General features: G+C 52.1%; 1 protein-coding gene across 5 annotated transcripts in view; it reads right to left on the bottom strand.

The window, feature by feature from the left end:
* Positions 1-14,342, bottom strand: part of USP36 (ubiquitin specific peptidase 36) — a 33,709-nt gene that overhangs the window by 7,327 nt on the left and 12,040 nt on the right. For 4 of the 5 annotated variants that reach the window (XM_081270681.1, XM_081270678.1, XM_081270680.1 and 1 more), the window contains exons 5-15: positions 13,354-13,464; positions 12,646-12,748; positions 9,878-9,945; positions 9,361-9,431; positions 8,674-8,756; positions 7,645-7,756; positions 6,541-6,681; positions 5,603-5,703; positions 4,705-4,843; positions 1,289-1,954; positions 540-670 (exon numbers count right to left, since the gene is read on the bottom strand). In XM_081270681.1, the coding sequence (XP_081126807.1) occupies positions 540-670; positions 1,289-1,954; positions 4,705-4,843; positions 5,603-5,703; positions 6,541-6,681; positions 7,645-7,756; positions 8,674-8,756; positions 9,361-9,431; positions 9,878-9,945; positions 12,646-12,748; positions 13,354-13,464 (1,726 nt within the window). The remainder of the gene's footprint in view (positions 1-539; positions 671-1,288; positions 1,955-4,704; positions 4,844-5,602; positions 5,704-6,540; positions 6,682-7,644; positions 7,757-8,673; positions 8,757-9,360; positions 9,432-9,877; positions 9,946-12,645; positions 12,749-13,353; positions 13,465-14,342) is intronic. The other variant, XM_081270682.1, reaches the window with a different exon arrangement.

Here is a 14,342-nt window from a genome sequence, read left to right on the forward strand (position 1 = left end):
CCTGCCCTGGGCACTCTCGAGAGTGGCAAGCTCCTGTCAGGGCAGCCCACTGGGAGGGGCGGGAGGACTGGGAAGCCTATCCACAGAAGGTCTGAAAAGCCCCAAGGCACAATCAAGCCTCCCTACTCCAGAAGCCACATCCAGCCAATGGCCAGGAGCCCCTGGGGACTCTCTGAGGGTTGAGGCGGCAGGGCACACTGCTGGGAAAACAAGATGCGACCCTGGCTGGCAAAAGGGATTGCCCTGAAGGCCTCTAGGCCTCTGAGTTCACTCACAGCCTTTCTCTTCCCAGTGAAGCTCTGACCTGGGGCTGGCCAGGGGCTTCAGGACAGGGAAGCCCTCGGCACACCCAGCACCACACACGTGTGGCAGACAGACGAAGACTGTGACAAAAGCAGCAAGCCAGGACACAGAGACCCTCTGCCATCCACCAAGCGGGGTCTGCTGCCGAATGGAAAGGGAGCAGGAAGGAGGGGACCCCATCCTGGACCCTCTGGGACCCAACAAATGCCTGGATTGGGGTCCCCGCCCGAGCTCACCTGGTTCTGCTGACAGCCCAGGTGGAGGCAACGACGGGGTGAGCAGCTTCCATGGGGGGGGTGAGGTCGGAGAATGGTGAGGGGGGAGGTGAGTGGAGGTCACTGCCGGTCGCCCTCCGCAGGGTGCTGGCCTGCAGTTATTGACATGAATAAAAACTTGGTGGTCTAAAAAAGGTTTCCGTGAGTGAAGAGGGAAAACAAAACAAAACAACAAACAAACAAACAAAACCAAGAAACAAAAACAGAAAAACAGGGCCCAGAAAGGATAAGGGGGCAGGGAGAGAAAACAGGGGAAGGGAGAGGAGGGATGGTAGGAGAAGAACCAGAAGAGTGTTGTTGGTTAGAAACAAAAAGGAAGAAGGAAGAACTTTAACAAAACCTCAGCACGACACAGCACGGTGTCGCGCCCCAGCCCCAGAGGCACCCCACCCCACCGACACCAGGCCCCCAGGCTCATGCTGCCCCAGTGCCCCTGCCACCACACGTGGCCGGGTGAGCCTGGCTCTCGCCCTGGGGCCCACTTGAGCTACTCCACCTGCAGCAGTGATGGAGGCCCACCCTGGGCCCAGCCCCAGGAGGACTGAATGATGGACTCCCTCAAGCCCCCCCCCCAGATGGCCCTTCTGCAACCTGCCAATCACCAGGGACGCCCAAAAGGCACTTGGTACCTCTGGAATGAGGAAGGCCACTGCCTTCAACATCTCCCACTGCCCCGCTATGGCCAGCTGGCCTAAGACCCCCGTGCCCACCTTCCTGGCAGACAGGGCCAGCCTCTTGGCTGGCGGTGGAGACATGAGGTTCGCAGGCTCAGTGGTGGCACTGCCCAGGGCGGGGGACTTCAGCTTCACCACTGCAGGATCGGCTTCACTTGGTGGTGCTCTGGAGGGACCGGAGGGACAGTCTGTTTCCTGAGAAGCACAGATGCGGACGGCCGTGCCCCCGCGGTCCTGTGGAGCCTTGGCAGGCTCACTGCTGGCAGAGTGCTCCGGGCTAGAGCTGCTAGAAGCCCCCTTCTCAAGGTCCGTGCTCCCGTCCTCCTCCTTCAGCCCATGCCCATTTGCAGTGGCGCTGGCCAGGAGCTTCGGTGAGGTAGAGGGGACAGTGTCTCGGCTGGCCCAGGAGCCCTGCCGATGGCTCCCAGATTTGCTGGTACCAGGGGAGCCCTGAGGAGTTCGCAGGGACGGGGAGAAGTGCTGTGGGGGAGTTGGCTTCTTCACCTTCTTCCCAGGCTCCTCCAGAAGGGTGGGGGTGTGGGGGGGTGTCTGGGACAGTCTGGGGGAAGGTGACCCCAAGGGCAGCTTTGCAGGAACACATCCATTCTGTGACTTCAGGGCCAGCACAGAGCCGTTCCTGGAAACAGGCACGCCTATCTCCTCGGGGACCTGCAGCTTCCTCACCAGCACAGGGTCTGGTCGCTGAGGGAGAGCAAGGGGAGAGCAGTTAGGGCCTCTGAGGGTGCTGGCCAGGCCCCGCCTCGAGGACAGAGCAGCAGTCAGCAGCAGACACGAGGCAAAGGCTGGAACGGGCATGTGGTAAAGTGCTACTGTCCTGACCGGTTTTAGTATTCATGACCATCTTCACAGCAAAGCAGAATGTTGTCACCAAGTGAGAAAAAGTACGAAGAAAAAAGGTCCCAAAGAGCCAACACTAACAGCCACTTCTGAGTGGTCTGGTGCACAGGTGTGTCCCCCTTTGTCTCAAGGCCACACCTGAAGCCTCTCCCCAGGTTCTGCTCAGTGATGGCTGCTGGTGTGGTCAGCGTACAGCCTGTGCTGTCTCCTGCTGCGGGGACAGCACACTAGTAGATGAGTCCTTCCTACATTCACTGCAAGTGGATGAAAATACTCTTAACTCTGTGTTTAATGCTTCATCTAGACCCTTCCCTGCTTGACCCCAAAGCTCCAGAAGGCCTCTCTCCACTCTGCACTGCTGTGGGCTTGCGCCACTTTACCCTCGTACCCACGGCAGGTGCACTGCAGGGAGGTGCCACCATCTGAAGGAGCTTTTATGTTATAAATGTTAACCTTCTGGGGCTGGGGCTGTAGCTCAGTGGTAGAGTGCTTGCCTGGCATGTGTGAGGCACTGGGTTCAACTCTTAGCACCACATATAAATAAATGAATAAAGGTCCATCAACAACTTTAAAAAATGTTAATTTTTCATTGTATCCATTGAAAAGAAAAATCTTGTGATGGGAATCGAACCCAGATCATTACAGCATATGCGTAGCACGCACTATGGCTGACTGTGCCCCCAGCTCCTTGTTCTACAATGTTTTAGTTTCTTTGTTTATTTTTAAGATTTTATGGATTCTCAGCACCACATAAAATAAATAAACTAAGTAAACGACCATCAACAATTAAAAAAAATTTAACAAAAAAGATTTTATGCATTCAGTTTTAGTTCAGCCAATTTATACTTTTTCTAAATTCTCTCTCGATTTTAAGCTTAGAATGTCTTCCTTTTTCTAGAGGTTTAATTAGAATGCACTTTTATTTTCTTTTGAGATTTTTGGCCTAGGTCTTATTTTTTTTTGTTTTTAGTGCTGGGGATTGAACCCAGGGGTACTCCCCAGCCCTTGTTACCCTTGCATTTTTTGATACAGGATCTTGTTAAGTTGCCAAGGCTGGCCTTGAGCTTACAATCCTCCTGCCTCAGCCTCCCAAGTACCTGGAATTACAGGCATGGGCTACCATGCCCAGCTGCCCATATTTTATAATAGTCTACGCTTTGCTGTTTTCTAACAGGAATAAGTCTTTCTATTGCACTGCTATTGAAATGTTCTAGAATACTAGAACTCGCACAATCCTATTTAAAGCAAAACAACATTTATGCAAGCAACTGCAGCATATGTGGAAAACTCCGTGTAATGAAAACACTAATGGTTAAGTCAACAGCTTTGCAGATGTGCCCGCAGAGGATCCCGGGTGCCTGTAGCCACCCTCAGGTACAACTCCTCCGCCTATGGCCCTCCTGACCCTGAGAGCTGTTGCCGATTCTGCAGTTAGATCATGCACTTCAATTCCTACATCAATTCCAATGAGCCTCATTTCCACTTGTCTTTTCTTGGATGCGGAGGGAAAGACAGCTGTCCACATGTAACTACCCCACTGCAGGCTGGAAAATCACTGCTGCCTGCCTGGTGTGGGTTTAGCTCTGGCCAGAAGGAAGAAGTCACTTGGTGACAGTCGCCAGGGCCATTGACTCTAAACGGAAACGGCTAATCACCTTGCCAGGAAAACTGAGTTCTCAACTGCTTCAACAGAAAACTTCAAGTACCCACAAAGATGGCTTCCAGGGACTCCCTGACGGCCGGCATCTTGCCACAGGGCTTCACTGTGCTTTCCTTAGGCTGTGCAGACCCAAGTGCTTCCCTATTGCTAAACCACCTGGGCAAACTGCAGACACAACGTCCTTCACCCTCCACGTGTCCAGCTGCTGGTGAAGGAGGATGGTCCCTACAGAGCCCCAGGATGGTTATCGGAATCAGGACAGTCGCCTGGCACACACTGTACACTCAGTGCTGGACTTCAGCTTGGGCTCTCAGTGAGCATGTCTGGACAACAGCAGGCCCAGAGAGCAGGACTGATGCCCCCGGGCATCAGAGAAGAGCTGCTGGCTCAGCCTCTCATGGTCCTCTCTTCCCTCTACCCAACGTCCGTCAGCTGATGGCCAGTTGAGAAAACAAAGCTGACAGATACAAAACCACTACCTGAACTCCTCCACTCAGCTAAGGTTCCCCCATGAGAAGACTGGACATCTGTGATGCATGAGACAGGAGCTCCAAGAGCCGCCCATCACCCCATCATCTTTTTTTGTTGTTGTTCCAAGGATTGAACCTAGAAGCACTTAACCACTTGAGCCACATCCTCAGCCCCTCCTTTTTTTCTTTAAACATTTTTTTAGTTGCAGGTGAACACAAAGCCTTTATTTTTATTTATTTATTTTTATGTGGTGCTGAGAATCGAACCCAGAGCCTCACCCACGTTCAGTGAGCTCTCTACCACTGAGCCACAACCTCAGCCCCATCCTGAGCCCTTTCTGAGATAGGGCCTCACTAAGTTGCTGAGGCTGGCTTTGAACTTAGATCCTCCTGCCTCCACCTCCCTAGCCACTGGGATTGCAGGAGTGCACCACTGCTCCCAACCCACCCCATCATCTCAGTACCTTTGCCACTGATGGGGAGGTAGCTACGCCGTTGCCCATGTTCTTCTTGGTATGATCTAGAACCACACTTGGGGGGCTGGGAAGGGTAGAGCCTGCCTTAGAGATGGGGCTCTCGGGACTTTTCTTAGAGCATGGAATTCTGCAGAGGAAGGAAACAAGAAACTTGTACTGAAGTCCAAAGTTACTACAAATGGATAGCAAGGGAGAATTGGGGTAACTTGAAGTTGAGGTTATGTTTCTTTTTCAGGAAGGGTGAGCAAAGGTAAAATAAATAAATAAATAAATAAATCCCCCAAACCCCCGAGGGAACCTAACAGGTCTCTTGAACTCACTCTGCCCTTAACCAACAAGAGGCCAGACAGAGCCTCAGACGCAGCTATGTGGGAGGGCCAGGGCCAAGTCTGGGCAAAAGTCTTCCAAATTAGAGGCTCAAGCACCATAAGGCAAAATACCCCTCATATGGGCATCCAAACCTCAGCAGGGTGGACAGAGCAGCAAAAACACCTCAGTCACCACACCCTTCAATCTCTAGGTCAGGGAGCAGGCCAGGAACAGGCCCCACCACCAATGGCCTTCCACGCCCACAGGATTGCATCCTCACAGGAAGGTGCGCTGCCCAGCTGCCACAGGGCAACAAATCATTTGGGGCATCATCACAAGACAATAGATAACTGTCCAGGGAGCTTCAAGGCAGCATCAACAGAGGGCAGAAAGAATCCAGTCCTGCCAACCCAGGCTCTGGCTTTACTCCACAACCAGAGGACCTCACTGAGGTCCCTCCTAGGGGACCAGAAGCATGGCACCTGACTCAGGGACAGTATCTGTCCAACCAAGTTCCCTCCTACTAAATCCCCAATTTCTTCCACACAGAAAAAGTGGGGAGAATAGGGCTCCTCACCGCAGGTAGAAGAGCAGGTAGGCCTGCTGGTTGAGAACCACCTTGACGTTGCTGGAATGGACCAAGGAGTCGTTCATCTGGTACCACTGTCCATTGCTCGCCTGTGCAGCAGGGGGTTGTAGGAAACAAAACAATCACTTCAACAAAACAACATGAGGCATCTTACGGGTACCCCACTGCTGACTAACCAGTAGGCATTCCTTGCTACATGTGTACCACCTGGAGGCTGGGGGACATGGCTCAGACCTGCCTGGCACACGTGAGGCCCCAGGTTCGATTCTCAACACCACACACACACACACACACACACACACACACACACATACACACAATGTAATGTCTGTACCCCCCAAATGGGACCCCAAATTGTGCTGAGTTCTAGTTACTTCCTAATGTCCCTCCTAAAGGGGACTTGGCAGATCTAAGCACCACAGCATCTCCCTAAACTTCTCCAGGTCTAAGGAGACAAGGCCGCCAGTTCTCCAGCACCAGGATGTCCCACTGGCCCCAGAACACTACAGCTTCTATTGGAACTGTTTTGGTTTCTTTTTTATTTTTGGTACCAGGGACTGAACACAGGGGCACTTAACCACGAGCCATATCCCCAGCCCTTTTTATTTATTTATTTTTAATTTTGAGATAGGGTCTTGCTAAGTTGTTGAGGCTGCCTTGAACTTGTGATGCTCCCGCCTCAGCTGTCCAAGCTGCTGGGATTACAGGCATGTGCCACCGTGCCTGGCTGGAACCATTTTTAAAAATATCTTTCCATTCCACGCACAGAGGCCACAAGGACCTGAACACAACTGGAAAACATCACCACTTTCCAGAATAAATGTGCAGAGGCCAAGTGTGACTGACACAGGCAAGGCCAGATGGCCCCCAGAAGGCAGCGCCAGCCCAGCAACCAGGGAACCTGGGCAGAGTGCAGTAGCACCCACCTTCACGTAGCAGTAGTAGTGCCCGGCATGGCAGCTGTAACCTGAGTGGACCAAGACGGCGTAGAGTCCATACATGACAGGATCGCCATTACTCTGGGACATATATGGGCGGATGTTGAGGAATTCTGGATAGCCTACATCCTGTTTGAAAATTCAAGGAAGAAGCAGATCATCTTTATCCCTGAATCAATTTGCCTTTTCTATGCACAACCACATGAAATGCACCACTTGGCTGTCTTTAACAATCTGGGGCCCCACCCCACACACATACTGGTCAATGATCAATGACAAAGGTCAAGCAGCCAAGGTGTGAGCCCTGTTCAACCCATCTAGGGGAAATGATCTGATTGTGCCGTTTAATGAATTACAATTGTTCTCTTCTTTGTCACACATCTAAGCTAGCTCTCACACTACCTGGCCCCCACCTATAAAATGAGAAGAGTAACTGGTTCCCTTCCCCTCTCCTCTACAGGAGCATGGCCGAGAGAAGAACAGGAGCGCGTACTGGGGTCTAGGTCTTCAAAAACAAAGATGCTGAATGGATTCAGCCACCTGCTCTGGTAAGTTATGTTTCTAATAGATTGAGTCAGAACAACACTTATGCCAACATTAAAAAAAAATCCCCCCCAAGAATATTTATATATTTTAAATTAGATGAGCTTTACAAGCAACTTGAGAACTCTAGAAAAAATGTTCTAAAAAATTATCTTTCCAAAGACAAGTGCCTTGCCCCAAACCACAGAGCCAGGCTCTAGCTAAGAACACAGACATCTTTCAGTAAATGTCATTGTGCAAAAAGTAGGTCTTTGCTCCACATGTCACAAAAAGCCACAGCATGCAACCACGCCTGTTTTAGACATGAGACAGAACACGGCAGACCACAGCCACAGTCCTGTGTTCACCAGACTTGCTCTTCAGGAAGCCTGACCTTCCCCACTGACAGCACCTGAGGACAAGCAGCAGCTATGGGGAGGGGTTGGTAAGATGGCAGCTCTTGACCTGGGCTGCGTGCGACAGTGACCTCAGGTTTTGATGAAACACAGGTCCCCGGGCCCTGGGGTAAAGAGCAGCCCAGCTGCAGAATGGAGTGCAGTGAGCACGCACCTTGGTGATCTTCCCCCCACTGGAGTTGGCAAAGCGCTTGAGGGAAAGGGTGAGCACGTTGGAAGTCCTGTGGATGGTGAAGCGCTTGCTGGCGGGGACCTTCTTCTTGCATCTATGGAGATGGTGAGTGAAAAGGTGTCAGTTCACACTCTGAAGAACACCCTGTTTGCACTATGTGAATACAAGAACGACGGTCTGTAAGGGAGTCTTCTTAAGTGGGATTTATGCCTTCTACACTCCAAACACCAAAACCAACTTGCCCTAAGTAAAGGAAAGCTACTGCAGGGCAGCCAAGGCTGGAGGAAAGATGACGATGCCAAAACAAAGATCCCTTACCAACCAGGAGGTCAAACAGATGCACAAGAAAGAACGACTTTGGCGCAACACAGGGAAGAACAAAGTAAAGCAAATGTGGCCAAAAGAAAATAGGCGAGCAGGAAATTGCTGCAAGCAAAGCCAGAAGACAGGTAAAAGAAAGAGAGGAAATGGACACAGGTCACCAGCTCCCAGAGCCAAGGGCAGCAGAGCTGGAGAGGAACAAACTGGGCATAGAACCAAAAATTTGAAAAGCAGAATTAAGGAAATATTCTTTAGCAATCACAGCTCTAAAACAACCTACACATAAAGACATGTACCCAACAAGACTGTACAACACCAGAAGACCAGGCAGAGCCCTATGTGTGGAGCATGCCTCTTCTAAGGCTAGCAGGTGGTTCTCAGCCACACACTATCAGTGAGGCCTCGAGCCAGTCCCTTCCCTTCCCTGTGCCTCAGTTTGCCCATCCTGGGCAGTGGGGATAACAGTGGTCCCTACTTCACAAATCAGTACATGTGCAGATACAGGGCACAAGCCACTCTAGAATCAGGGCCATGCCTTTGTTTGTGTTACCACAAAATTGTTCATGAGACAGCAGGCTACTTGAGAAACACAAGCAGGGGTCACTCCATGAGAGGACAACATGTGCCGGGGCAGCACTTGTCTACACCTTCTGGACAGCCAGGCTTTTCCAGGGGCAGAGGGAAACTTACTTAGCACACATATAGGCATTGTCTCCACTCAGGACATCTGGCTTCACAAAAAGTTCCAGAGCACGCACAATATTTGCAGCTTGCTGAGGAGAAAAACAGGGACTCGAATCAACAGCAGGAAAAAGGCTGACTCAAGAAATGCTGGATTTGGTCTCTTCCAGAAAAGGCTGAGGCAGCAAATCACAAAACTTAATTTTGCATAGAACTGATGCAGTAACTGTCCACTCCTGAGATGGGAAAGTCCACCACAAAGGAGCAGAGAGCCAGGCTGTGCCCTTTCTCTGGTGGTGACAGTGACATCTACATCAGATGTGCCACGTGAATCAGTCCCTTTCAACCAGACTGCAGCGGGATCGGTTCAGACAACTGCAGTGAAGGGAGAGCCCAAGGCCTCACAATAGCAAGCCCAGCAAACTGAAGGGCCCCAGGCATGCCCTGAAGTCTGCAGGTCGTGTGGGGTGACTATGCTGGCACGCTGTTGCTGGGCACCCAAGGCTCAGTTCACCACTTTTTTTTTTTTTTTCAAATGAAAGGAATACACACAGGAGAAAGATTGACAGACATGCAGATGCGCTGCACCCGCGGCAGCCAGGGTTCTTTCCTTGCTCTCTCGCTTGTCTGCTCTGGCGCCTGCCCCGCACTGCGCTCCCCCTCCTGATGCACACGTGAGCACAGAGCCTCCCGTACCCGGATCTCCAGCGCGATGTCCAAGTAGGGGTCATAGGTGTCCGAAACGCTCTTGCACATGGCACACTTCACTGCAACAGAACAAGGAAGTGGTGGATAACCCACGTGGGGACCCAGGCTCCAACACCCAGGAGGAGGCTGAGGGCTACAACTAACTCTCCACTGGCTTTTGCGAAGAGGATCGCCATGCCAGCCCCTTGAGAGTCAGAGTGGTGAGAGCTCCCTCTCACCAGCGGCGTTGCAATGCCAGCCTCACTCCTGTGGGCCTGCCCTGACGCCGACAGGCCAGCCTAGTGAGCCCTCTCAGGAGGAGGACAACAGCTCAAGCCGAGGACCTAAAATAGCAACAGCACTCTGTGTGCGAGCTCCAAACTTTTTTGCTTAGAAGTGAGCAGTGGACCTAGCAGGTGACCAGGGCTTCAGAGTCCCGTGACTGCATGCCTGGAGGCTCAAGGTTCCTGAGTCACGCTCCAACCCAATAAGGCATCAGGCTGGGTGGAGAAACATCCCCACTTACCTCGTGACCTGAGGTACCCTCCAAATATCTGATGCACCAGGGTAGTAGCCTGTGTCTGACGATCCAATCTGCAAAGGAGGCCACATGCCCTTGAGCGCTTCATGACACACAGAGCTGTACTCACACTCAGCCCCACGGGACCCAAGAGGCTCTCCCCAGTCAATGCCCTAATCTGTGCCTGAGCTCCCAGCAGTGCCCAGGCTTCCCATAGAGCTCCCTGAATCAGTAGGCAACCCTGCTGCCTGCTCCTCAGGAAACCACAAGCTCAGAAATGCCCTGCATCCTCACCATCTCGCCTCTTCTTTTCAGTCTCAATAAGATAAGGAGGATCCAAACATGGGATGGGGCTGGAGGCCAAGCCTCCCACACCCTCCCCTGGGCAGTGGAGCGATGGAATGGGCAGGAGCAAAGCCCTTCCATACCCTTCTTAGCTGAGGACAGCAGAGACAGGCCATCCTGCACTCTAATCCCCCAGCACTGCTTCCTCAGCAGAGCCTGGGCACTGAACACACACTCCTGCCAGCAAAGGCAAGACTATCCACAGCACCCCACATTGGATCTCTGCTCTTGGCTCCTCGTCCACCCTCTGCATCTGGCTATGAAACTATCCTTCTCCACTAACAAAGGGCTCTGCAGCACCAATCCCACAGCTTTGGAACCTTCTATAGAAGACTGGGGTACCTGCTCCCCTGACTAGTGCCCCCTTCCAGGCCCCTGGCTCCCTCCAGACTGCTCATGGGCATCTCACCCTGAGCCAGGTGCAGAGGGTGCTACCTCCAGGGCTCCCTTCACACTGTGTCTGCACAGTTTTCGCTGCAGCTTTGCCAGCTCCTACAGAGCATGAGTTCCATGCCAGGCCTTCACTGACCTAATGCTTCCCAGACTCTGGGAGCTCCAAAATATTTGAGGGACCAGATTTTTGCATTGTTAGAAAAAGTTAGAAAATGTAAAGTCAACTGCTACTATCTACTAGCACCACAATTCATCAAAAGAAGGTATGTTTTAACCAAAAACCAGCAAGGACACGACCTCAGAGCACATGCAAACTTGTGGATGGCTCTATGCTGGACAGTCATGGGGAAGGCGTCAGGAAGTTCCGAGGCATCCCATGAATACGTTCTGACCACAGTGCAAGTCACACCCAAATCATCCATGCCACCAAACCCAAAAGGGCCTTCCACCTGCACGTTAAACAGAACTCTGGGCTTTCTCTCCCCTACCTCTGTCTAGACCAGTGGAAGTGAGCACCACATCCCACCTGGCACCTGATCTGCCTCCCTTCGTCCAGTGCTGGCCAATGGTTCAAACCACATACCTGGACTCTCTCCTGGCCACATGAACCCAGACTACCCCTTCCCCCAGTCCTCACCTCCCAGCCTCTCCCATACGCAGATCCTGGCTGAGTGGTCAGGCCTGGGCCCGGCATCAGCTCCTGTCTTGCGCTTGCCAAGTGACTATTCTGTGCCGGCCACTACTCCAGACCCTACAGCCCTTTCACCTGCTCTGCAGGCTCTCACCCAGGCCCAGTCACACAGCTCTCGACTTCAGCCAAATGAGTCCTAGGGTCACTTCTCCAGAGGAGGTGGCAGGGTGGCTCCCCTTCATAAGGTGTGGTCCAGTCCCTGGAGACCGCATTTCCCACAGGGTGATGTAAATGCTGGCTGACTGACTTGTCTTCCAACCACACTGGGAGCTCCTCAGACTCAGGATCTCATCTGTAACTTCTAAATTCCCAGCACCTGCTACTAGTTTGGCACTCAAAGGTACTAAGCAAATAACTAGTGCTTGAATTAGATTCCATGAAAGGAGTAGACCCTATCTGTGTGGAGGGAAGGGCTCAAGTCCCTCCAGCAGGGAGGGAAGAGCCCATGAGCAAACCCTCAGATAGTGAACCAGGATACAAGAATCTCACAAAAGATTACTATTTATAAATAAGACTCTCATCCACTGAAACCAGTGGTTTCCCCATTTTAACCACTGCTACAACTCAACTAACCCTTCTAAAGAACATTCTAGATGTTTCCTACATTGTTTAGGTAAGTATTTTCAGAATATTCAGTTCTCTTTGGAGCCTGGTCTCAGGACCAGTGAACTCAGGGAGCACACAAAAGCGCCTCCAACCAGTCACGGTGGTGCATGCCTGTAATCTCAGGGGCTTAGGAGACCGAGGCAGGCTAAATTGTAAGTTCAAAGCCAGCTTCAGCAACTTAGCGAGGCACTCAGTGAGACCCCGTCTCAAGGGCCGGGGGTGTGGCTCAGTGGTTAAGCACCCCTGGGTTCAATCCTTAGTACCCCCCCCCCCAAAAAAGCACTTCCAGATGGTGACCAGAACCCGCAGGACACATAAGAGGAAGCAGTCACTTGCTACAAAGGTGAAGATGCAGTGAACACAGTGTCAAACACTGAACACCAGAGCCCCACCCCCTTCCAAGCTCACCCATGAACTGCCACTGTCTGTATCCAAGAAACGAAGTGACTTTAGGAAGACCAGAACGTCCTCCAGGAGACCCGAGAAAGCACTCCCCTCCCCCAAGCTCCAGGACAGCACTGCTATGGCCTCGCCCTGCCACCCGATCCTGCCGCTGTCAGGGGCAGGGCTGCTGGGGTGACAGTCCCGCCCTGGCAGCCCCCTGCTTGGGCTCTGGAAGTCCGGTGTCCCACACGAACTCTGCCGTCCACAGAGGAAGGTCAGGAGGTGGAGGGCTGCTCCCTCCCCAGGCAGTGCCACGGAGCCGCAGCCCCAGGAGAAGTGGGAGTGGAGGACCTACTTGGCACAGCCGTTCAAGCAGGCCTTCTGCATGGCGTCGATGGTGTAGCGGAGAAACTCATGTGCATCCTCTTGGTTCCCGAAGCGGAAGTGCCGGGCGATCTCTGAATGAGAAGACAATGGGTAGGAAGAGCTGCCAGCCCCACTGCCAATCACCAGGCGCCTCAGGGGAAATGTGCAGCTCTTTCCTTAGTGTGACTGAGGGCTTAAACCCTGCTCCTTAGCAGGAAGCAGACGCCACTCAGGTGTAAGAGCCGCCAATAAACCAGCTTCCCAAGGCAGCCCAGAACACGAATGAATCCAAACCCTGCTTCAGTGCCACAATCTACACAGGTTCAAACTGCCACTGTGGGTCCGTCTTTCCTGCCAAGTGAATGGGAAATCTGATTGCCACAGTATGCTCTCCTCTGATGCCCAGAAAGACTTGGCATGGCCCACCTGCCCCCCTCCCCTGCTCGCCTGCCAATACTAAACACACACACAAGCAGTCCCTCTGCCTGGCCAGACCCATCCTCACCAGGAGGACTTCTCCATCCACCTGACCCAGCCCCTCTCAAAGCCCACCCTTTGGTCCTCACTGCTAAATGCAGTATCTTTAGCATGCAAGGATTCCTAAGACCCCATGCATGACTTTCTCGGCCGTCCAGCGGCTCACAGTGCTGACCAGAGCTAGTGTTTTGCAGGCATTTCACCATGGGTCCACCCTTACTTTTCAGATCACGGATGAAGGAGACGGGCTTGATGGCGTTGCCACTGTTGGCGAAGGCCTGGACAATGTGGTTCTGCATGACGCACAGCATACAGAAGCTTCCGTGGTGACCTGCCACATGGAAGAAGCAATGTTAGGACAAGAGCTTTCTCAAGAACTTAGAATGATACCCCCAATGAGGCCTCCCCAGACCTATGGACTCGGGATCAGAAGGAAGATGCTCCCTTTGCTGGAGAGTGCTGGGGGGTGGCCATGACTCGCCCACAGCGGTAGCTCTACACACTGCACACCAGCACTGCAGGTAGTCACTGGTCCTGCCGCACCATTATCATTTACACAAAGGATAAGCTCGACTTTCAACAGGAAGCTCAGAAAAATATCTCCTTTAGTTTCTAAGTTATGTCATTTGGCCAACATTCTTAAGTATTTTAAGGCTTTCTGATGGTTCTTCAGTTTGCACCTCAAATGCAGGTACCTCGGCTCTGCTGTGTGCAGTAAATACCTCACTGCCATTCATCAGTGCTGAAAACTGAGGCTCAAAACAGCAAATATTTTTGGTTTTGTAAACTATGCAATGTCCACCACAACGGTGCCCTTCTGCCACTGTAATGCAAAAGCAGCCACACACAATATGACAGGTATGCAAGTGCTCAACAAAACCTGACTACAAACCAGGTCAGGCCCACATCCACCTGCTGACCCCTGCTGGATGTAAAGAACTGGCTTCTCACTAGGCACAGAACCAAGTGGCACATTCTTACCTCTACAATTGAGATGTATTTTAAATACAAAAAGATGTACAAAGACTATCATACCACCCAGCCCCACTCCATTTTAGGTGTCTTGTAACTAAAACACTAGTGTAAGAGCGGCACTCTCCCAATCCCATCTCTAGGTTCCTTCATCCAGGTGAGCACTGCCTGGGACGAGGCCATTCCTGTGGTGTTCACACATGGTGCGTATCAATAAGCAATGACTGCTGTTTGCTT

Source organism: Spermophilus citellus (assembly GCF_964194105.1).
Source record: "Spermophilus citellus genome assembly, chromosome: 17".
Lineage (NCBI taxonomy): Eukaryota > Metazoa > Chordata > Mammalia > Rodentia > Sciuridae > Spermophilus > Spermophilus citellus.